At 40.9% G+C, this 25,427-nt stretch overlaps 1 protein-coding gene across 1 annotated transcript; it reads right to left on the bottom strand.

The window, feature by feature from the left end:
• Nucleotides 1-8,043: 8,043 nt before the first annotated feature.
• CHMP4C (charged multivesicular body protein 4C) lies at nt 8,044-24,480 on the bottom strand. Its single transcript, XM_033081543.1, has 5 exons — nt 24,216-24,480; nt 16,798-16,975; nt 15,485-15,599; nt 12,813-12,921; nt 8,044-10,608 (listed from the first exon to the last, which is right to left on the bottom strand). The coding sequence occupies exons 1-5, from the start codon at nt 24,409-24,411 to the stop codon at nt 10,544-10,546; spliced, it is 663 nt and encodes a 220-aa protein (XP_032937434.1). The 5' UTR covers nt 24,412-24,480; the 3' UTR covers nt 8,044-10,543.
• Nucleotides 24,481-25,427: the final 947 nt, after the last annotated feature.

The following is a 25,427-nucleotide window of genomic DNA, read 5'->3' as shown; positions in this document are numbered from 1 at the left end:
TTTTACTCTCTGCAGCTCATCAGAACACTTAAGTAATTTGATTTTTTTTCCCTGTAGTTTCTATTCCTTTTTTGAAATGTAGCTACAAAGGAGCAGCATTTATTTTACTAGAAAATATTTAATTTTGAGTAGAACCTTCTGTAGAAAATTTCATGTGATTTGTGGAGTTTTTCCCATGCTAGCTATGGCAGGCTCTGATACATGCTGAGTGAGTGGTGTGGAATTCAAAGAAGTTATGTTCTCAAGTTGCTGCTACAATCAGATTTTTTTAGAAATGTCAGAAATAAATAGAGCAAGGCCACAAATCATCAAGGAAGGGAAGAATCCTATAGGAAATGCTCTTTGGAATGTCAAGTCTTAGGGTTTTTTCTTCCTATCATTCCTTTCTATATTTTAATTAAGTCTTGTGCAAAGAGGTCAGAACATTCAGATTACTAGACAGGTCCAATGCTCCAAACTAGATACGTATTTTTCCTATAAAATACAGAACTTATTTTAAGGGATGCTTGGGTAACTGAACTGTATCTTCACATCCATGTTTGTTGGAATCTAGTAAGGAATCTAGGAACTGATAATTCCAGCCATCTCCAAAAGATGTCTCTTTTAAGCAGTCAGTGTACTGACCAGTGGAGTTGGTTCTGCATTTTTATGATCTGCAACACATTGTTAATGCATAGGATCTTAACATCCTAGAGGAGAAATGAGAGAGAATGGAAAAGAGAGAAGGCAAAGAGGACAAGAGAAACTTGACCACAGTTCACATTTGAGCACTTTTCCCCTTTGAAAGTAAACATTTGTTCACACATTTGTTGACTAGAACTGCTTCTCCACTAAATGTTAGTTTCTGTGTTGTGAGTGTTTTGGGTTCTGTGTTCATCGTAACCCATTCAGGAACACCATTTCCCATAGCACTGGTGTTTCTTTGCCAGCCTCACTGTGCTAACCTTTACCCCAGTCTTGTTTCAGAGGGCAACCTTTTGTGTTTGGCCCTTCTCAGGCTGTGCATTGCAAAGAAAATACTGAGCCCAGGGCTTTTGTTCAGGCTTTTTGATCTGCCAAGATTTTATTTACATTTTGTTCCTGATGCAACTATGCAAATTCAGAAGAGCGGAAAAAAGGGAAAATGCTAAACATTTAATATAAACATGCTTTATGCTAAATAATAAAAGATTAATATATCTATAGATATCTTTATTTTGTAAGGGAATTTCAGGGAATTAATACAAACCACCACATTGATATAAATGACAAACATGTCATCCTCAGAGTAAGTCGGTCAGTTTACAGATCATTTTCCAGCTGGACTGCTTGAGTGTTATACTGGAATACAAAATGTTCCTCTTTAAATTTCTCATTGGGTTGATGTGTTCAGAACTATTCTGATAGTTGTTCTAGAGTCAGAAAAAGCTTGTCATAAGGCATGTCTAAGCATAACCCCATGTCACACACAAAGCATCTTTTTTCTTCTGGTGGACATATTTAAAAAGCCCCAAACTGCAGGTTTATCCAGCGTCATCGAAACAAAGTGATACTGGGATTGAATAATCCTGTTTAACAAGGGTCAGGCAGAGTTACACTGATGCTGCCCAGAGTACAGGATGTGCACAAGCAGCATATTCCCAAGACAAGCATTTTTCACTGTCTTGTAACAGGAAGGCTGAAGGAGCTCTGTAATTGGCTGAGTTCTCAAATGTAATTCTGCTTAGCTGGATAAATCAGAAAGCCTGATGTGTAGGCTATTCTTACTTAAGAGAATGAGAATTTTTTACATGAAGTCTTTTCACAACAGAACAGCACCTGACACTGAAATTCAAATTCAGGAAAACTAGTGATGTTCTAACTCAACTGGCAAACTTCCCTTTGTCCTTTTATACCTTTAACCTCCTCCTGACATCGAGAAAGATGATCTTCAATGCATTTCTGTTGTGTATAGCCCAGATCCTCAAGTTTTCCTTCCCCTGTTTGTATGACTTGTGCCTTTTCTGTCTCATTAAGGATATCAAAGCATCCAGCCCAGGCTGGAATTTTGGTATGGCTTGCAAATATGACAAACTGGAAAACAGGGCAGCATGGTTCTGGAGAAAGAGGAGGTGTGGACATGGAAGTGCTGAACTTGGAGTAATAATTTCTGTCCTCAGAAGTCACTGCTAGCCAGAGCTGAACCCTTCGGCTTTGGGAGACAGGGACATGCATCACCTGTCAGAGAAGAGATCATTCCCCACAGTGCAGAAACACTCAGCATGGGTCTTCCTGCTAGTAGAGGCTGATTAAAGCACTGGCCTAATAAATGGGATTCTGGGATCAACTCTCAGCAGTGGCCAACTCTCATCTATTTTAAGTGAAGTTACAAGGTTCTGCACCTTAACCCTTGCTAAGCCTTCAAAAGCAGCGTCCAACCTGTTTTCCTGGTTTTCAACACAATCTTCATGGAGACCTTTCCCCTTTTTAGCCCTTTTAAGCTCTTCATGGAGACCTTAAAGGCTTGCTGATTCATACTCAGCACTTCTTTGACTTGAGGATCACCAGAGTGCTCACCAAAAAAAGTTTGTCCCCACTTTGTATCTGAGAGATAGGTGTTGTATTTCCCTCTGCTGCACAAACAAGGAACCTGAGGAGGAAAGCAATTACCTGATTCCCCCTAATTGCACAATTGGTGCAGTCCTAAGGTTATTGCTGTTCCCCTTGACTTGTCAGCAGGTTAAAAGTAGATGATTTGCTGATCCAGCGAGACTTTTGCCTGTACAATGCAGGAACTTGGTATCTGAACTGGATTTCAGGTAGGTTTAAATACCCTTGCTTATAAATTACTCACTGCTTTTAGATTTATAATATTCCTTTCTTCTACCAGTTCAAATTGAGCACACTAGGATGCTTGTATGTGGTGTAGAAACAGGCTTCTGTTTTCTTAATCCCATGTGGATTAATGTTTTTCATCAAGAAGAAACCACAGCTGCCACGGCTGTTTTATGGAAATGTTGAGGTTGACAAACACTGGTTGGTTGGTTGGTTGGCAGTTAACCTGGGTTTGTCGAGCACTGTTCATCTGACAAACACCTGCTGGAAGAAGGCTGCACATTGACCTTTCAAGATTTCATTATTGCTTTGCGTTGTCTCAAAAATAGGTAGACAGAGGGATGGGTAGATGGATAGATAGATGGATGGATAGATGGATAGATAGATGGATGGATAGATGGATAGATAGATAGATAGATAGATAGATAGATAGATAGATAGATAGATAGATAGATAGATAGATAGATAGATAGATAGATAGATAGATAGATAGAGTGAGCTTAGGAAGCAGCTGCAACATGTGGCAAAACTACAGGATCTCTCCTCCTAGATTTCCTGTGGCTCTTTTCTAGGCATTTCTGGTAACCAGGTTATGGGGTGGATTGTTTGTGATGTGATGGAGTCTCCATTTCCCCCTCATTCTGCAGGATAAATACACCTATTACAGGGACAAGCAGAGGCAATAGGCAAGAGCTCTATTATGGCAGCTGCTTTGTATATTTAGAAGTCTTGCCCTGAGAAGTTTATTTTTTGTGTGTGGATGTGCAGGATGAATTTAGAAATCTTGCAGCACAGCTTGTAGGATAATTGTAAACCTAACAAAAACATCAGGAGCTTCCTCCTAATTTTTATTTGGCAAGGGGATAATAACCTGCATTGGAAAAAGCAGGTGAGAAAACTGTCTCACTCTGTGTAATCTTTTGCAAAAAAAATGACTAAGATTCAGTGAGATGTTTGTGTGCCTGTGGAGACATTGCTCCTGCTTAGGTGTACACAAGCAGCCCAAAAAACGTGTTTCTTGTACACATAACTGCAGAGAACACTGGTCAGATCTGACTTAGTTGTTCCTACCTAACAGGCAATTAAAAAGTAATTTAAGAATGCAGCAAGATTAATGTGCAAAGTAATGTATGATGAAAGAGCATTAAACAATCAAAAATTCAGCTCAACTTTGCTGTGAGTTAACATGAGAAACAGAACGTGCAAATAATTACTTTTATCTGTTTTGGCTGTCGGCATGCTGTAGTTCACTACTGGCATCCTCTGTGAGACAACTTTCACATCTGAATCCAGAAAGCCACGGAAAGACCAACATCTTTCACTTTTCAAATGACGTGAGTTACACAAGACTCATGATTATCCGAAGGTCACAGCACAAGATCTCTCAACAAAGAGGCTTCTATGTTCTGCTCTGGTGAAGCAGCTGTTAACTCATATTTCAGTTTATTCAGACACAATATGTGCTCTAGACAGATTCTCGGGCTACATAAATTAGTGTCTCAACTTGTTATCATTTCCCTCCATCATTTTTTCTCTCCCATTGTCTTCTTTATAAAATTAAGTCCTTTGTATTCAACCACAAGTGTCTGCTACAATACAGATAAGATCTGTTATCAGGTTAATGCTGTTAGAAACCTTTTCCAGAACTCCTTGGTTCACACAGGGGGATTTTTTTCTCCCTAGCCAGTAAACTGAGTTGACTAAAATATCTTGCTGATAGCTTGCAAAGCACTGGGAGCTGAAGGTTTTAACCTGAAAAGTGCAAGGTGGTATCTCCAATCTATGTTTATCTATGAACTTCTGAAACTGCATTACACCTGTAAGAAGGTGTCAGTTCAGATAGAATTTCCTGTGCCAAATAAACCCTTTGCTTGGTAAAGTTGCCTTTTAAGATCCAAATCCTCATTAAATCAGAGTGATTAATTTTACACATGAACATCAACAGCCTCAAAACCAGCAGCTGCAATACCTCCCTACAGGCATGTCCCACGTAACCCAAAGTAGCACTGACATTACCTCACAATGACCGACTTGCTCTGAACCTTCACAGGGTCTGAGACAGACTTGACTGAGAAATCCCTCAGTGTGTTCCAATGACATCCAGCTTGCAGCTGGTCACTGCAAGGCACAAATCACTGAACCAGTATTAAACTTCTTGAAAATTAGTATTTTTAACAGATTTAAAGCTTTGAGGTTGGTCTTAGCTCTTTGCCTTGGCATGAGTGAGTAGAGAGGGGATTGGTAAACTTCTGCATGACAATCTGCTTCTGAGCTTCTGCATCAGTCCAGAGCAGGGAACAAAGATGGGTGCCAAAGTGGCCACAGACAGGGGAAGGGAAGAAAAGAGGCAGAAGCCAGAGAAGCAGCCAAGAAGGTGCATTAGTATTTAAAATTTAGCATTTTAGCTCTGAACAAGTGGGGATTTGTGGGAGGAGTGGGAAGAGTGGGAAGGTTTCACCCCTGGTTTTTGAGCAGCATTTCCAGGCAGGCCTTTTCTTCCAGCATGAGCAGTAAGACTGAAATCAGGTCCTGTGTGAAAACTGCAGCCCTTCCAGCCTGCTGCAGTTTCTTGCTGTATGCTGAACCCAGAGCTCCTCCTGGAGGTGCGCAGAGTCCCAGCCCTGCTGCTGATGGAGCTCACCACTGCTGCTGGGCAGCACAGCAGCCACACCAGGCACTCCAACACCCCATACACACATAGGGAACAGACAACAGGTAGGTATAGGGTAATACAACAACCCTACACATCCCTATACATCTGCAGTTCCACCTGAGTTTAGTTTGTTCAGCAACTGCACCAAGGTCCCTTTAGTAAGCTGAAAGTAAAGTTAAAATATCTGGATATTTTTATAAATTAAATGTATCTGAACACTCACTTTACTCCTAAAATGCAAGTTTAATTTTTTGAGAAAAGGGTATTAAACTCAGGGTAGAGTTGGGGTCTCCATGTGAATCCTGTTTGAACCCACATCACTCGCCTTGCCCCATAAGCAATGGGAATGTGAGGTATTGACATTTGCCTCCACGGGAGCAGACCACCAGCTCAGACAATTGGCCCAGCACCTATTTGATTCAATTTAGCTCAGATCACAGATCCTCAACTTGCATTTCAACCCTAGGAGAACTGGATGCCTGCCCCTTTAGAAAACAAGCTGAGGGATACCTACACTGCCCTACTGCTCTAAAAACAGCCTGGGTAAGCAGCAGCTGCTGATACAGCACAGGCTGTAAAGGGCTGGGTGAGTGTCAAGCCCAAACTCCCCAAAGTGGCATTTGCCCAAAATTTGTCTTGATAAAGAGGAATTTGACAATCAACTGTAGTAAATAGCAACCAGGGAATTACCAGAAGACTTCTAGTTGCAGGGAGCAAGTCAGCAAGCATAGATACAAGCAAAACATGAAAGCACAAGTGCGATGTGCAGGAGAGGAGGGGAGCAGGGCAGCAGAGGGGTGTGTGACCCTGCATGACAGAATCATCTCAGGTATGCAAGGCTGTTCAGAAATTTCTAGGCAGCATTCCATAACTGTATAATCTAGTTTTATCTGCAGATATTGATCCTAAGAATATAGTGCAGTGGTAACCAACACAAACCATTTAAACTATTATCAAAGTCACATAAACCAGCTATACTTTTCCTGTAAAATACACTTGGCTCAACAGTGCTATGAAGGTGGGTCTTGCCATAGTCTCTGCAACAGGGAAAGATGTGAGAAAATACCCGAGATTATACTACTCATTATACTACTACTATTAATTCTTAAGATGTGCTGTTAAATAATTTGAGACTAATTTTTTCTCTGTATGTTTACAAAAAATAACATAATTTAAAAAATAGAAGCTCTACATCCCGAAATATGGTAAGATTTTCTAAATATTCCCCCTGCACACTTATCCTGTTCTTCCACCCCTCACAGCCGTAGAAACAGACAGCAGCACTCGTACTACAGCAGTTCCTTGCTATTTTGTAACAAAGCCCTTAGGACTTACAAAGAGGAAAAGAGAAGTTGCCCGAGCAATTGAAACCTTTCCACACCAGATAATGAATGGTGGTCTTAAATCACTGCTGCAGGATTTCATACATACATGTAAATATATGTGTATGTACATAAAAGGTGAGGATCTATACACACACAGAGACTTCAAAGAGATTCTAACAAGAATAATGAAAAAATACCTTTTGTATTTGTCTCACTTCATCCTAGCCTATCATATTTTTTCTTTTTCATTTTTAAAAGACCTGGTACTCCTCCTTTCAAGTAAGGCCTGGAAAGTGAAAAACACATATTTCTGAAATGAGATCTTTGTGTCAGAGGGAAGGAGAGGTAGGTATTTTGGATATATTAAATTAAAATAATTTCTTGCAACACAATGGTTAAGTGTGAAGGAATGCAGCCCAAACACCACAGCTTACACTGGGGTGGGGCTTTTTGTTGGTTGTTTTTTAAGCCAAATCAACTTCAAAGAATTCTTGAATTCTAACTGGCTGCTGAAAGATAATTACATCAAAAAAAGTTTCAAAATATTCTCACATCCTTTAAAAGAGCACTATATCCTAATGACAATATAAGGAGGGTACTTACAATTTTGCCTGATAGGAAAAGAAATTTAATAAAATCATGTAACACAAACATGACACCAAAATATTTATTTACAGTCTGTATATATATACATATATGAATTGGTTTTACTTTTTATTAATATATTTTCCCCCTTTTAAAGCTATCCAGGTTAAAAATGTCTGAGCCTGTTAGCAGAAAAAACCAATCTCAGAATAAATAAGCAACAAGAAAGGAAGTCAGTTATAGTACACCATCTGCTGCCACAGTCCTCCTGTAAAATATGTTCCAGTTAATAGGGTACATTTACAATGACACATTGACACTATTCACTCTCGACTGCTTACATACTAAACAAATACCATCTTGGCATGAAGACAGGCATATGTTCAAAAAAGAAAGAGCCATTTGTCCCACTGTTATCTGAATTTACACAGGAAAGAGCCACTCCCTCAGCTGAATTAAAACCCTACAACGCCTTTGCCCTTGAGGAAAACTGGTGTCCCAAAAAAATAGGGCAACAAACACTCCAGTTACAGAGCACCATGGTGTGTTTTGGTTTCTGTACATCACTACAGTGTTTCTGAGTACAATTTCACCAACCTCACGTCTTGGCCTGTGAACTGGTACATAAGTCTGTCTTTCAGGATCACCAGCCACCATACATAAGCTTTCAAAGCATCTTCAGTTTAATTTCTTCACCTTTCAAAATTTTTGTTTTTAAAATGCTTGGTCTGAGATTAGTAAACTGAACACACCTGAAGCTTCTTCAGGATCAACACTTGGCCAAAACATTGCTGGAGGTCAGCAGTGAAATGCTGGTTTGCAAAGGAGATCTTCTCTATAGGATTTTTTTTTCTCCAGTGAGGGGTGCTCACATGGAAAGTTCTTACTCAAAAACAGCAGGCCCACATTTTCCAAAGCAGACTGAAAGTCGCTTTAGTTTCAAAATGGAGGGTTAGAGACCCATTAGGTTGTAGATCATCTCAAATATGCCAGGTGCTATATAAGAGCCAAGCATTGTTATACTACTAATTCAACCAAGAACGGAGGCTGGAAGCCAGCTTTTCCAAACTAACTATGGGACTATGTGACATAGCCTTATATTTAGAAATACCAGAAGTGTCCACAACACACTGCCAGCCTTGCATGGTCACACCCAGTGTGTGCTAATATGTTCTGCACTCAATTCAGAGGCCTGCATAAACTGCACACCTTGAACACAGGATTCAAGCCAGAAAGGTTAGCAAATGGATTTGAAATAACTTAGAATGTTTGCTATTTTACTAAGTATTCCTGCTTTCAGCTAGCATCTCATGCTGAATTTCAGCAAGCATTAAAACCAAGTAGCATTTTGTTAGTATTTGGTTTCCTACTACTTGAGAGTTCAAGATGTATGTTTAAATTAAAGGCAGTTCTGTCTTCTGTTTTTCTGCTTTATTTTGTATTTAAAACATAAATAATTACAAACTTTCTCTACTCTCAACAAAAAGGGACAATTTTATGGTACCTCCAAATTTTAGGACAGAGGTACAGAGGAATTAACACACAATTTTTTTCAGTAAGAAAACTATTTGAAATGGCAAGGCTTGATTCAGCTCTCATACAGATACAATCCAAAAGCAATTCCTCCACAGAGAATGAAAGTTCTGAAAAAGTCAATCTCTCCACAGGGTTTGTCGGTTTTAGGTTTCATCCATGGTGCTCAACTTGAAAGGCTCTGAACAGGTCATGTCTAGAAACACATATTTCCTTATACTTAACCTAAAATCCACTACAGTGAAGGCTACTGAACCCAGTCAAAGCTGAGCACCAGCCAAAGCCAGCAGGAGAAGGGGTCAGTCTTCTGTTGCTGAAGATCTACAGAAACTAAGTCCACCACTATTCTCCAGGTGGTTCAGTCATCACAAATTTAAATTCCTTTGAAAACAAGTAACCTAGATCAAGGACTCTGATACCTACACCCCTAGAAATTGCACAGTGTTTTACTATTTTCTTGTGATTGACAGCAGCTACTAGCATAAAGCTTAAGACTCATTTAATGCTTTGTTAGTAGAAAGCAGCCTATTTAATTTTTGGGTTGTATTTGAACAGCAATTTCTCTATGTATGTAGTAGCTCAGCATTCAAGAGTGGCATTTGCTCCTTATGCTAAGATGCTGCCAGTCAGACAGCAACACACCAACTTTACAAGTAACCCAGAATCAACTTTTAACCAGGATTTTAAAAGGCACTGCAAATACAATACACTGGTATTATTTCTACTCACAAAGTGAGTAAGAGAAAAGAGCCAGATGCTCAGAAATTAAAACTATTTTGCAATTGTATAATTAAAAATGTGTTGCTAATTCCTTCAATAAGAATGAGTATTATCATACAAAGTAGACGCATCCTAGAATGACAAGGTAGAGGAGAAGAACACAGGAAGGTCAAATCTCTTCTGGATTTTTGATAGAGTTAATGCGTTTGGCAGGAATCTGTAAGAACCTAGACATTTTGCTTTCCTCAATCACTGCAATTCTGCAACCTAGTCCAAAACAGTCCAAAACACAATTCAAGCTGACCTATAGAAGTGCATGGGACATTTTGGCCAGTTAAAACAAAACAAATAACACATCCCACTTCAATATGTCTACAGAAGAGTTTCCTCTTAATATCTAGGACACCGTAAGTTGCTCCAGGCAGACTGTTTGAATCTTCATGTCCAAATGAATAGTTATTAGTTCTTGGGCTCAAAGAACTTGCAAGTGAGGACATGTATTAAGCTGTTTTGCCAATATTTAAATAGTCTGAACCAAATAACCCCCTAGTTATAAGGCCCTGATGACTTACTTAACTTTCTCATTTCAAATATGAATCCAGCTTTGAGCATAAGTGAGGCACAGGGGTTTTACAAACCAATGGATACAGTAAGATAGTACCTATTAAAAACCTATAATAAAACAAATCTCTTGACAAGGATGGGGGGAAAAAAGATGCCTGAAGGTTTAGGCAACTGCTTAATTCTTTTCTTTGCTGGTTTTTAAGCCAGTTTTGTAATATGGCAGTAATGCTAGTCTCAGCAAGATGTGCTGTAAAAACCCCCGGCCTGTATGAAGTGCAGCCACACTAAATCAGTGTGATTATAAAACAGCAGTACAGCTCTTTTACATTCTGCACTATAATGTTTGGTGTTGTAAAAAAAGACCATGTTCTTATGAAGCCCAGGCAGCCAGTTTCTTCATTTCATCTTCATCCTCTGCTCTTTTCCTGGTCGTTGCTGCAGATAAAGAGACAATAACCATCAACTAATGTAACAGTCAGAACCATTCTATCTGTTAGCATGAGGACTTGCATAGCGCTTTTCTGTTTGAAGATCTCAGACCAATTTACTGAGTAGCAAGCTGACCATGAGTAATGCAGGAATGAAGCTCGTAAGAGATGTGACTATTTTGCCCCAACATTATTTCCCATAGAACCCTAGAGTTCACAATATAGGTCTGATGTCATTCCTACTGAAAGACTCACACAGAAAAAAACATTTAATTTCTAAAGGTTGTCACAGCCAGTAAAAGCCCACAAGAATGCTGTCAGTTCTCTCACCACCATGTAAATGAGCAAAAGTGACCAATCCTGGCCAGCTGCACATCCTACTACCTTTCCAAATAGTGCTGAGAGGTTCTGCACATGCAAGTCTCTGAATGAACTCACCCCATTTTAATGGGTGGTGTCATTTATTAAATGAAGAAGGACATTCCTGAACTTGCTTTTCTCAGGTGACATCAGTTAACTGCTGTGTTCACAGCAACAGCAATTCCCAGCTCTGTATCAGGTAGGTCCCACACACACTTGGTACCCAAATCTGCTATCACACATCATCTGCATTCACTAAACTAAAACCTCATCCAAATTGTCTTCATTTGCTGACCTGCAAACTAGATGCCCAAGAGCCCAGGTTCAACCTCAGGCTGCCTCCTCCATCTATGGGCTGTGCACATCAGGTCTGACATTTCTCCAGCCACCAGTGGAACACTGTCACAGGGTCCAGCACCTGCAGGTTACCCTCTACAGCAGCCAGCTGGCTCCTGCCTGAGGCAGCCACAGGGCCAGGAGCCACCGTCCTGAGGGGAACTGCAACCACCACCTTCAGGGACCAAGGGTGGGAGAAGCACGTGGGGGACCACAGGTTCAGTCCCTGTTCTGCAAGTGTCACAGCTCACTGTGTCACTGGGGAAGGAAGGTCACTGTGCCTCACTCCATTGCAGTTTCCTCATCTTCAAAATCAGGAGGCCAACAGGCATCTCCAATTAGAAGAATTATAGATCCATCAACTGCCCTGACTTTGCTGTTGCTGTGTAACAGCAAGCAGAGAGTTTCAGAAAACATAAGCCAGTTTTTCACAGCCTCGAACTATATAATTGCAACCAGCTCATCTTGCCTGAAGCAACCATACAGATGGATGAAGAAGAAAATTAAAATAGTGAGAAGCACATGGAGATTGTCTGGGTTTAATAAAAATGTCAAGTGGCACAGCTGGATATGGATCTGGAAGACAGTATATGAACAAATCATAAACATCCAGACTGAATTTTCATTGTCTTTCTAATTTTCTTTTTCCTAGCTGTTCTGCAATGGAGTTCAGTAGATGAGGCCACAGCCTCAGCTTGAACATTTTAAACTGCTTCCCAGGATCTCAGTATCATCAGCCAAAACACATATCATAGTATCTAAGTTGAGCTGGTCTAGGTAACCTGTTCTGCAGCAGAAACCATAAACAACCTGTGTCACACGTGTGCTGTCCTTACCATCAAGTATTTACACTATTTTACTAATGTCAGTACACAGCAAGTCTTTCAACTGACAGTGAAAAGTGTAGCAAAAGTTGACTGCCTCTGGCTGAATTCAAAATGAACAGAGCAGAACTACAGAAAAATGAAACTACAGCTTAATACCAGGAAGCCTGTTCAGTAGAAAGAAAGCAAAGGAATGAAAACATGTCCTTACGTATGTACTTCCAAACACTGCTTCATTTCTAATTAAAATACCAGTGGAAAATATCAAACCACTACCCTGCAAAGCTGGATCTTTATGTCGTAAACATTTGGAATCTAGGTCAGTCTCTAACTGAAAGAGACTAAGGATTTAATTGCCGAAAAGAAGGGGGAAAAAAAGGCAAAAAAAGATAATTCTTCAATTATCTTACTACATTTCAGTAGGAGATTCATCAGGATAAGTGCAAGGTCAAGTTCCCCAAGTTTGTCATCCCAAATCTACAGAGAACTTGGTTCTAAATGCTTTCACAGAGCAAAATGGAATCCAACTCTGCTTTTTCTGTTAAGCAGATACAAAAATAGGAAAAGGAATTTATAACATTTTAAAAGTTATAACAGAGTTATATGCATCCCTGAAACCCTCTTTTCCTCTCCCCTTTCTCACAGCATGGTTTAATCATGAGAAATGTAAAATGGCAAGCAGGCATTTTACCAGGACGAGAAGGCAGCGATGTGGACGGAACACTTGGCAACCTGACATCTCTCATTCCCTTGTTCAGTTCTTCTTGCTCCAGTTCTTCTAATTCTGCCATCAACTCATCCTAAATTCAAGGAAAACATTATTTACAATTACTGACGGTGACCACACGCAAGGGCACATTTAACCACCATGAAGCAAAGTACTACTGAAAAAACAGTTTACACCTGAAAGGACATATCAAGACACAGCATATTAGAAGTGTAATTTTTACTAAGTATGGGCAATTAAGTAAATCTTAATTGAACATTGAAAGGAGGACAATGAAAGTTAGAAACAGGATCAGGAATAAAATTAGAAACAAAACTAACAGCAGTACAATACATGCCAAAAAGGCAAATACAGGAGTAAAAAGCTCCCTGCTATCCTCAGATTCGTTTCAAATCTGGAGCCCGTACTTTTCAATGGATTTTAACTTTAATGTGCCATTTCTACTTTTTAAAAAGCAAACACTTCCCACTGGTTATAAGGCAGACTGTCATTCAACATTACACTTCAGCTCTGTTATGTAAGTCCAGGATTATATGTGATTTCAAAGCAGCACTGGAATCAAAACTGTCCTCCTGGGTCCTGTTATTCACTCTTGAACAACGCCAGCACTCGTGGGTTTTTAGATGCAGAGGCTGAATTGGACAGATGATCTAATCCACTCGTACATTAAAAATTAAAAGCTGTACACTTTTTTAAAAAGCAAGGAACTTATTCCTTGGCAGAAGTTTCCCAAAAAAAGGAAGCTAAATGTTACATATCCATAGAGAAACATTTGCCACATTGATAAAATGGTTTAAAAGAAACAATGGGCAAAAAACAACTGGAGAGGGGCAGGAGAAGTGTCAAAAAAAGTAGTAAAATCAGAGCTATTAGGTACTGAAATGGGCTCTGCCTACACATTTATACTTTATTTATCACCAATACGGAAGTTAAAATGATAGTTGCATAGCCACCACAGGACTTTATACCTGGATTTACTTTGCCATGGTTTTATAATTTAAGGCAAACATACACTGTGCCAACCCAGGGAGAAGGAACTCTGTATTTCTGTGCCTGTCTGGAGCAGGAGAAGTCACATGCTTCCATGATCTCCTTACAGCCATGGCACACATGTTAAGGGAAAATGCACCCAAGTGCATGGAAAAAACATTAAAAAAAAAAATTAAATCTTATCCTTCAACACAAACCACCTTATATCCCAGCAATTAATTCTAGCTAATTCATTAATTCTAATTAAGTCATTGATTCTAGCACTCTTAAGATGCAGTAGCCTGCAAACCAGATTTCCCAGTTACTCCCAAGTGCTATAAGTATTAGGCTCCTATGCAAAAGCTGGTACAACGATGCTCCAAGTGACAGGGGCTTATTTCCCAAACAGGAACAATGCACATCAGCTTCAACTGCTATCCCTTAGGAACTTCCAGGTCAATCTACAACATGCTTACTAACCTAGACTCCAAAAAGTTAACCACTGTTGAGGAGTAAGACACTGTACAACTGTTTGGGGTGGCAGGATGTCTTTCAGTTGTTTGAAGCTCAGGCCAAATCCCATCCCTTGTGCCAGCAATGACTAAATGTTTCTTGGAAAGCCTATTTACATTCAAAGTGGAAATACAGGAAAGTAGGTAACGGGAACAAAGTACAAAGAGTCATTCTTATTTTCAACAAATTAGAACTGTTGAATGAAACTTCCTCTTCCAATCAAGCAAATATGTGCAATATAGCATTTATATTTTTCTTTGTTGTCCATTTGGGCACCTAGAACAAATTAGCTGGGAATAGAGTGAATTGTCTAAGTATTCAGGACATTCTTCAAATGATTCTTAGTGCTTGGCCATTTTGAAACAAAGTTGAAAAACAAAACAAAACTGGTTGTGATATTGAGCTTGATACCCATCTCTGCATTCCACAGACAACAAGAATTTTCAGTAACCTTGACCCCTGACCTCAGCCATGGTGAGATCACAAATAAGTTATAACCTGTTTAGATGCACAAAATCAAATCTGGGGCCACTGGATGAAAGCTACTGCAACAAATTTTGAGAAGGTCCTAAATGCCTTGTGGGGGTTTCAGAAGAAAAGAGCTCTAGAATGAAATCTTATTGCCTCCAACAGGTATTACTTCTACCTCTCATATCTACTTCTGTGGTCTGGGCAACAGGGAAAGGACCTGCTTCTCCAAGTACCACAAAATGACCTTAAAAAAAATGGTCCAACTATTCAGAATTATGAACAGCAGCCTGTCCACAACACAGGGACATGCACTTAAGTCAAATGGATTTCTATTTGGAGCAACAAAAAATTATATGTTTCAGTATCCACTTGTAGTAGTAAAATCACATGTTTTAGCCATCTTCCAAGGCTCAAATGAGAACAATAACTATAGGAGTGAGTTAAAGATGCTTTTCTTAAAATTTATACAAAAATAAAAATAATTTTTATCTTTTACATTTAGTACATTATATATTTTATATATTATAGTTTTATTTAATTTTTATATTTATATTAAAATTATGCAATTGCACTAGATAGGGTAAGGTAGAACCAAGGAATTTTACATTTACACCTCTTGAGAAACAAACCACTGCACAGCAAAATAACTATGGAGTTAAAACTCACAGGCCTGAAGTACTAACCTCATCAAACTCATCACCAAAGGTGGCTCGGTTTGAGATAGCATCTGAAATTTCCTGGGCAACATCTTGCTGTTCAGTGATATCTTGCATCAAATCATCGATTTTGTTCAAATCCCTGGCAAGGTAACATGGAAACATTTTTTTAAAGATACATCATTCAAATCCTACAGAACATGCTCACTTGAACAGACCCTGTTTTCTTTTTATGCCCATGACTCTATAAACAGCAGAATAATTTTCCTTACCTACAGCCAGTCCAGCTACTTCCATGTTGGGATTATAACAAAACTCAAACTGCAGCAAAGTGTGTCTGTCCCTCTCTGTGCTCTTCATACCTCTGCCAGGCAGACACAGCCCACGGGCAGATCCCCAAGGTCAGCATCTTTACAGGCCTTTTGGTACTTAAAGGGGGTTTATAAGAAACATGAGGATAAACATTTACATGGCTTGTTGTGAAGGGCAGAGGGTAACAGCCTTAATCCAAAAGAGGGTCAATGTAGATTTAATTCAAGGAAGAAGTTTTTTACAATGAGGGTGGTGAAGCACCAGCACAGGTTGCCCAGAAACGGAGGATGCCCCATCACTAGAAACATCCAAGGTCAGGATCTAGTTGAAGATGCTCTTATTCACTGCTGGGTGTTTGGACAGGACTATCTTTAAAAATCGCTTTGAACCCAAACTATTCTATGATTTTATGGATCTTTTTTGATGTTAAGCTTTCACCAGAACTGGGGGGAACTTAACAGAATTGTACCCCATTTAAAGGTTTCCCTTTATTGTTAATTTTGCTATTGTTTCAGTTCCTGTTTATTTCTCCCAGAACAACTCTTCTGATTTAATTCTGTTTATTCAGGCAGAAAAACACCCCTTGAAACAATATAGGATATATGAAAAAAAAAAAAAGCAATTATTTTTCATGGAGGGGGTGTGGGGGGGAAGGGGAGGTGGATCTAATTAGTACTTTGAATCCCACACTCCAGCTTATGGAATATGAGGAAAAGAGTCCACCTAGTTTCCATGACTAGATTTTCTTCTAGACAAACCAAGGGCAGAGGCCACTCTCCACTGCCAAGACACACTTATGAAAACAGATTTCACTAGTTAAGTGAACTTCCTTCTAGATTTATTATTAGGAAAAGAATTACTATTTTTCTGCCAAATATAACAGTATAACACTAATAGCATTCCTGACATTCAATGCCCAAACCAAAAATGAAGCCAAAACTATCTAACTTGATACAACAGTGTGTAGTAATGGAATAATTTGAAAGTGGTTAGTAAGTTCAACTTGGAAACTACTAGAAAACACTTACATATTTTCATGTACTTTTTTCATAGCTTGTGCAGCATAACCCATATTCTTGAGCACTTCTGTGTTGGTGTGGGAATTTTCCAATGCCTCTCTCTGGAACTCAATGGTTGAAAGTGTCCCATCAATTTGATTCAACTGTTTCTCATATCTCTTTTTCCTCTTCAGTGCTTGTAAGGCAGCTGGAATGGGAAGAGGCAAAGTGCACTGTGTGTTTTCATAACAAATGCAAGGACAAGTAGTTCAGCAGCAAGCTGACCTGCAGAATGTATAATTCTCACCCTCCTACCTTACTATGAGGGAGACAAACTTTGACCAACCAGATTGGCAGCCTGCTAATCACCAACAGGCTGTTGCATGAACATGCTGGGAAGCCTCTTTTATATTAACTCCTTTTAGTGGCACAAGGAAAATAAGCTTCTTCCTCCACTGTGGAAGATCTTGAACTCCATCCTGTACACACCGGAAAAGCAGGGAAGATGGGAAGGAAAAAGAAAAACTTCAGAGAGAAGGCAGAAAGGAGGAAACAAGAGAGAAGAAAGGAGTACACTGCAAATGTAAGTAAAACCTAAGGAAGACAGTGTAAGAAGATCTTCCATGACAACCACAACTCCACCAATGGCACTTTCTGAACTTTGTCTCAGCAGCAATAACTGCACAGTGCAACAGAGGGCCCAAATGGTCCAGCCAGGCAGATGGTTGGATCAGGGGAGGATTTGCATTTTTCCAGCTTTTAGCTCATCTATTTCTTACAATCACTTAGGAACATGATCTTTAAATCTTAGAATTTGAAAACTTAAAGAACTTTGTAGACACAGGCACAGTCAAATCCAGCTACATCCCATTATCTTGGTAAATTGTCGAGATTAGTCTTTTATATTCACTAAGTTATGAGCAGTGTACTCTGCCCAGAGTAAATCATTACCAGAATAAATGCACGTGACAAGCATGAGGAGAAAAGAACTTTCTCCTAGCCTCAGGGTGTGGAACACACACAGTTTTGCCACAAGCATTTCCTGATCACAGTCCTTTCCAAATTACCCATGTGCTGGGCAAAAAAACCCCACCAAACAAAAGCAAGAGAATGAGTTAACCCATTACTTGGTTTCTTCCAATGCTATTAGCACCCCCATTCCTTCCCTAGTCTCCTACATTTAATTTTTAAACAGATTCAGAGCCTGCAAGCCCCGCAAACTCAACCAACAGCAGCAGCTACTGTTGCAATCGTGTTAACATTGCCCATGTGCAGTAACAATGAGCCTTGACACTGGGGTACATAACTTTGCAAATGAAATCAGGATTCCCCCAACGAGGCCACAAAGATTTATGGTGTGTAACAGCACACTAAAAAAATTAATGCTTTGTTGACAAATGCTTGAATCAACATGATCAAAATTGCTCATCATGAGCTGCACAAGGACAGGCATTCACACAGGTTAAGATGCCTTCCACCACCTGCAGTGGATGCTTCAGAACAGCAAACCACAATCCCAACAGATTAATCATGGCATTCAAATCCAAGATTTGCCCAGGTTTTGGGAGATGGTTCAAAGATCATGCATATTCTGAAGAAGTTGCACAAACACCAGATGATGTCATAAACACAGCAAATGCAAGAATTACAAAATTCTCATTGCCAATTCTAAAATACTTAATTTTTATTTAATCCCAAACAATGTTTACCTACTTATTATTTCCCTTCTTATTTATGCTTAGTATTGGTAGAGTTAAGACACCAGCCACTTCCTTTCTTAGCTTCCGTTGGATCAAATTTGATCCTGGATTCTTAGGTTAGGAGGCTCCAGACAAATGTAACATGTACAGTAATTTCACGATTACAAGCCACACCTGATTATAAGCCGCAGGTCCGGGTGTCAGCAACATTTCATTCTTTGTCCATATATAAGCTGCACCGGACTGTAAGCCGCACTTTCATTCACAGCGAGAATCCGTGTGCAACTTCCACAAAGTTGCCAATTAGTAACAGAATCGTGTGACCACGGGGTTTACTGGCTCAGCCCTGCTCGGGGCAGCTTATAATCATGAAATTACTGTAAATGAAATTGTGTGCAACACCAGCTCGGCCAGAGAGGACTCTGAGGCCCTGTGGACAGAGGAGCACTAAGGAGCTGATGCAGAAAGACTTCAGCTGGAGCAGGCATCTACCATGGGGCAGTCTTTCTACTCAGCATTCTTCAGAAACAGGACTCTGCAGTGGTGCTGTTATTATTGGCTGCTCGCAGAGAAAATGGATTTCCTCAGTTACACACAAAGCAGTTTTCAAAATCCTGAAGATCATTTAATTAAACCACACCCAAATAAAAAAAACACAGGAGAAGCTAAACTCTCTGTGACTTCAGCTATTCAAAAACAGCTTTTCCTAATTATTGTGGTGCAACATATTATCTTCCTTCTGTCTAGTTTTACCAATGACTTACATAATAAAGCACTTAATAGGAAATAAATTCATACTCCTTCCTTATCAACCAAATTCTCACACCATGCTATATGATTTTCTTGATTTGTGTTAAATGAATGCCCTTTATTGCAGAGTAATTTGCTACAGCAGCTCCTAATTTATAAGAATTTTCTTGTTATTTGAAATCTATTTTTCTGTGTTTTACAAAGTACCTAGAACTTTTATACTTCTTTACTGCATACTACAACCATTTTCAAATTTGTGTGCAAGTCTCACAGCATTGAAATGCCTCTGCTTTATAATGCCACTACATTCTAATTACCAAACAGGAGAAGAAAGTATGTATTAAAATAAAATGAAATTGAGCAGAGAACACAAACTGACTTTACTGAAAGTCAAAGAATGGCACTGAAAAATGGTGTCCTCCATTCCAAAGATCTCAAAGAAGGAAGACAAACTGGGGGGATGGGTTTGAAGAGAGGTAGAGTTTGAGGAAGTGAGTGTAATTAACTCAAATTCATTCAGGAAGAGGTGGAGGACTTCTCCAGGAAAAAAAAAAATTAAAAACAGTCTCATACACTTTTTCTTTTGTGCTCCAAAGAAGCCAATTCAACTCATGAATTTTATAATGGTCAGCAGTTAGCTGGGCTTTAGCACATTTCCTGTACTCCTGAGTCCAGTAAGCAGGATATAGCTCATAGATTAGGAACCACTGCTTTTAATATGAGTTTTTATTTTATAGTCAAGGTGTCTGGAATGAAAGAAGGCTATGAGGTCAGTCTAAGTTTGCATATTAATGAACGCCTTTTATTAACATACAGAAGGGTGCTTTTCCAGTATCACTACAATGCTGACACTTCATTAAGGAAGCAGAAATGGCCAGCTGGGCAATAAGAATCCTGGTCATACCGAATATCCAGATTTCAAAAGGAAAAACAGAAGTAATGACATAGGAAGAGTTGTGGCATCCTTCTCATGGTTTCATGACAGATCAGACTGAAAAGCAACAGTGCAGTAATACCACCTTCACCTGTCAAGCCCACCACCAACATCCATCAGTACAGAAAGCACCAATGATCTCATCATCTTCTGAAGTAGAAACAAAACTATTGTCTAATAATCCTTGTAATTTCCATGAGGAAACTACTGAAGTAGGAAACGAGTGTTTTTTCTGAAGATGTAACACCGCTGTCTCACTCAGGATACAGTTCACAAAACCCCACCTCAGCCTGCAAGGAATTCATGGACTGCAGCTTCTGATCTCCCTTGCTCCAGGGACAACTGAAGACAATGCTGCTGAGGCCATAAAAATCATAGGGCCCTAATTAGGCTCATTATCAGCACTCCTAGTCCTTAAAGCCTTGTGGAGGAATCCACATGCAGTTATAACTGAGGAGCTAAATCAAGAACAATAATAAACTGGACCAGTTATAAGTATTCCAGTTCATGGCAGACTTGAAATATGATCATGAAAGTCAGAGAACAATCACTGTAACTCACAAAGACACACAAAGAGCTTTCCTTTATGTCCCTGCCAGAAAACCCTCACTCCCACCCTGTCCCACAGCCTGCTGTAGGTATGACTGTCCTGTCCACCACAACACTCAACTACCACATCTTGTTTGGCTTCCACAGCCTCCTGGTTACACCTAACTCACTGAACAGGAATGCTGCACAGCCACATAAGCCCTGCCCAAACATAACACACCACATATTTAACAGCATCTATTTGTGAAACCCTCGCTGTTATTCCCACTTTCTTCATAGGTTTTGTCCTCAGTAGTACTATGTGGTTCATTATGCTAAGATTTAATTCTATTCAGGATGGCTTATCCTAACTTTACTCTTTTTATTATGTTTTTTTAATATTTTTAGGATCTGTGAAAGATGTTGGGCTGAAACAACACACATTTGTGTATGTTATTTTCACAACTACCGACATGCTTCAGAAAACATGTTTCCTTCTAAACAAAGTTCTCAAACACTCAGTATCACTTCCTTTTCTTTAAATTTTCTTCTATGTCCTTCAAAATAATGGAGAAAGACAGCCAATGTGTAGGTGGAGTTGGCAGCTATGCACTGGCTGAAACTGAGAAACCCCCAAAAATACAGTAAGAGATATAAAAAAAGTTTGTTCCTGGAATTGGAGAGACAACGGAAATCAGTGGTAACTGTGAGAAAAACACTGCTTCTCATGACATAACCTCTTCAGGACGAATTTCAGCAAACAAAAAACCCTGAAGTGGTCTAGCTACAATGTATAGCTAATTCCAGCTTAGGTACAAGAACTGCAGACATACTTCATAAAGGAAAAGCCAGGAGTATTTCAGTGATGTTTCACATCTCTTGCATAGCAACAGCATGACATCTTTTAGATGTAGTTAATCCTACTGATGTCACATGAAACCCATTCAAGAGTCATATGAAGTCATGAGAAATTGCTGGTGCTTGAATCTGCTCTCTCTTGTGTTGGTGCAACTGACTCAGACTCATGCAACTAAAAATCAAGTGAGATCATGCTAATTTGTTGCATTTTCTACCCCTAGATACATCTGACTTCAGTTGCAGACAGCCCCACTTTAGTTTCCATAGGCTTCTATACAGATACAATTGAGAAAAAAAAAAATCCACATTAAAAATTACCAGCAATGTCCCTCTGAAACATTCACTTCCACAAGGTAATGTACATTAAAAGCTTTATTCTCTCGTTTGTGTGTATGCTTACATAATGGTACAATAGATGTTGGTTAGCACAGATTTTCTTTGTGCTGTGCAGAACTGTACACTAACTAAAATGCTATCATATCTAAATCAACAGTAATTAAACTGCAAAGCAATTGACATATCAAACGAAGACATATTCCTGGGGATTTAAGTTCTCTGACTATCCTGCTAAATTGAAGAACTTTGGCACAGCAAGGTTATATTTTAAACAATATATGGTTCATATTGTTTCTCCTCCGACTGTACATAGTTTATCCCATTTTTGGTTTTGGAACCGTTTTTGGCATGAATAAAAACTGCCACATTGTACCTTTAGCCCTACTCTTTCCTCTTTGTTCTAACTGTTGGTCCCTGAGCAAATGACAAAATAAAAGACAATTCTTTTAACCACAATTAACTCAATACTACAGTTTGCAATACAACCCCATGAATAGCTTCACGGATAACAAACTAAGGCAATTGCATATTGAGCACTGTCGTGGAAACAACAATCTGGGAGAAAAGCTTCAGATATCAAATGCTGCATGCCTGAAGGAAAAGGCCAACAAACACCTGAAAGCACCATAACCAGCTGAGTTAAAGAAGCAGATCCACCTTTTCCCAAGAAATTCTCATTCCTGTCTGTCCCCCACTCTCTCCTTCACAAGTGCACAAGCACACATGTAGCTACCAGCTCAATTGGATAAGTGGAACTTAAACCATCCTGGGTAAAAAAAATAACCCAGACAAAGAAAAATGCAATATTTTGCAATATTCAGCTTTCTGAAACACACCCTTCAGGGAGCTCTGCTAAAGGAAAGGAAGGGAGCAACACAAGGGCAGGAGCAAGGCAGGAAATGCTTATTTCTGCAAATGTGCCAGCTTATAGTTCAGGTCTGGGATGAAGTTCCAGAGCAGCATGTCTGGATTTAACTAGAAATTGCCACAGTCATAAGAATCAGCCTGTTTTCTTGCACCAGCCCTGCAGTTCAGGCTTCTGCACAACGAATTCAGCCCCAGGAACTACATGGTCACTTTGTCCCATAGCAAATTAGGTTCCAGCTGGATCACTGTCATGAACTAGCTCACTGTGACAGTACAGAGGTGCCAGCACCTGGACAAGGGACCAAGAGACACTCCAGCTGAAGCCAGAGTAGAAAGTGTGAGACTGGGACAACCATGACAGCTCCCTTCCTCTTGAGCAGATGGCTCAGATGAGCTCTCAAGTGACTTTATTCCCCCAACTGTGCCTTCAAATCTGTCCCATTTTGACGCACGATTTAAAATCCATTTTAACTAAAAGTTATTTTAGTTAAACTGCCTTTTACTAATAATTATTAAATGCTAAAGTAGTACAAATACATCAGAGGGCTAGCCAGGATACCTCTAACACACACCTCAACACAAGTTCAAAGTTACAGGGCATTATTTTTTACACTACTGAGTAACAGAACAAGCAGGCAAAAGACCTGCTTTCTTGATACATCACAAATCTTTAATTCAAAATGTTCTTCTGTTTTGAAGCATTTAAATTGAATACAGCTCAGAGTAGACAAATAAGCCTCTGTGTGACTTCAGGAAGTAATTAACTTGCTTCTCTGAGGCCTCTATATCCCCAAGACACTGACTACCATCATTTGCTTCCCAGAGATGACAACATCAGTATACACAGGAGACAGACCTTCTGACCCCTTAGCATCCTCTCTTTTGTAGCTAACAGCATCTCAGAGCAGTAGTCACTAAAGTTCTAAACTATCATTCTTTTTTTGGTTGCAGATATACTTTTACATGATTTGGACAGAGCATTGGACAGAGCATTGCATCACTTTGTTCCTCATTTGTCATCAGTGGGGATAACGTGTATTGATTTGTGAATATCCAGGAGATCCACACACCCTTCATCTCGTTTGCCACATGCCCAGCCAATGCTGAGCCCCCAAACAGCGATTCCCTCCCCTCCCTGAGCAGCAGCACTTTGCCCTCCCTGTGTCCAGCCAGTGCCTGCATCGACTGTGGTGCAAAGCACGAACAGGAGAATCGCACAGAAAACCACAGAGAGTAAATCAGTGAGGAGTAACCAATTCCCATCCCGCTATACGAACCCACAGTTCACTAAACACTAACAGATGCCAAAGACCAAAACCACCATCCCGCCCCGCGTGTGGTGACGCTAGCTGGGAGCCCACAGCCGAAGCACACTGCACACCTGCGGAGCCAGTGCCCCGGCACAGCCCCAGCCCCGGGGACACCCCAGTGCCCCCGTACCCAGGCGCTCCAGCCCGGGGTTTAATCGCACTCACCTCGCTTGTTCTTGGTGCCGTGCTGCCGGGCTACCGCCAGCTCCCGCTCGATTCGCGTCTCCAGGTACTCCTGCTTCTTGCTGAGCATCTCCTCTGTCTCTCGCAGCCGGGCCAGCGCCTCCTGAGGGGAGGGACCCCCGCGGCCCTTGGAGGCGGCCGAGCCGCCCCCCTTGAAGAACTTGGAGATCTTGCTCATGGCGGCGATCCCGGCTCGGCACCCGCCGACAGAAAGCGCTGGCCAGCCCGGTCCGTGACAGCACTTCCTGAGCGCAGGGCGGCGGCCGCACCTGGCGGCGGGGCGGGCCCGGGGGCGGCCCGAGGAGCCCGAGCTGCCGCTGCCCTCAGCCAGGCCGGCGCTGCGGAGCTGCTGAGCTCGTGCCTCCCCCCTACTTTCTTCCCATGTCATGGAATCGCAGAATGCACAGCGGGTCATCTTAGAGCACACGGCACAGGATTGCATCCAGGCGGCTCAGTAGCTCCAGGGTGGGAGATTGCACAACTTTTCTGGGCAACCTGTTCGATTGCATGGTCACCCACACAATATAAAAACTTCTTCCTCATATTCAGGTGGAAATTCCTGTGCATCAGTTTCTGCCTGTTGCCTTGTCCTATAGCTTGGCACAACGCCGAAGAGCCGGGCCCCAGCCTCTTGGCACCCTCCATAATATGGTTATAGATATTGGTGAGGCTCCCTCTCAGTCCTTCTTCTCAAGGCTGAAGAGACTCAACTCCCTCAGCTTTCCTCCGAAGGGAGCTGTTGTATTTCTCTGCTGGATCCTCTCCAGGAGCTCCAAGTCTCCTCTCTCTCTCTCTGGGGAGCGCAGAATTGGAGACATGCCGCAGGAAGGCGTTTCGGGAGGGCATCACGCTCGGGCACAGGCGTGCACGCGGGTCAGGGCTGGGAAAACACTGAATTCTGAAGGAATAGGTGTTTTACAAAAGTGGTGGGTGCGCCGCTAAGGAAACCTCAGTGGCACCAACAGGTTACAGGGCGCACGAAGTGCTTCGGGAAGCCGGGCTACCTTCGCTCTGTCTCCGGGAACAGCGCCGAGGGAGGACGCAAACAGGGACACAGATAAGACACAAAACTGTTTGTTTGTTTGTTTTTCCCCTGGAACAGCCCGAGGAGCACCAGCCGCGGCTCCGGGCCCACTGCAGTCCGAGGCGTGGGCCGACACGGGCTGCTCGGAGCCGCGCGCCCTCAGCCGGTGC

This window comes from Catharus ustulatus, chromosome 1 (assembly GCF_009819885.2).
Source record: "Catharus ustulatus isolate bCatUst1 chromosome 1, bCatUst1.pri.v2, whole genome shotgun sequence".
Taxonomy (NCBI): Eukaryota; Metazoa; Chordata; class Aves; order Passeriformes; family Turdidae; genus Catharus; species Catharus ustulatus.
Note: the sequence above shows the minus strand (reverse complement) of the source record. Positions and strands in the feature narration are given on the sequence as shown.

What these genes read in the sequence shown, in the direction of transcription:
- CHMP4C (XM_033081543.1), bottom strand. Translation starts at nt 24,411, where the DNA reads ATGAGCAAGATCTCCAAGTTCTTCAAGGGGGGCGGCTCGGCCGCCTCC. An exon ending in CGGCACCAAGAACAAGCGAG is followed by an intron (nt 16,976 to 24,215) that starts GTGAGTGCGATT and finishes TTCCCATTCCAG; the next exon opens with CTGCCTTACAAGCACTGAAG. An exon ending in ATCGCTGCCTTCTCGTCCTG is followed by an intron (nt 10,609 to 12,812) that starts GTAAAATGCCTG and finishes CTTTATCTGCAG; the next exon opens with CAACGACCAGGAAAAGAGCA.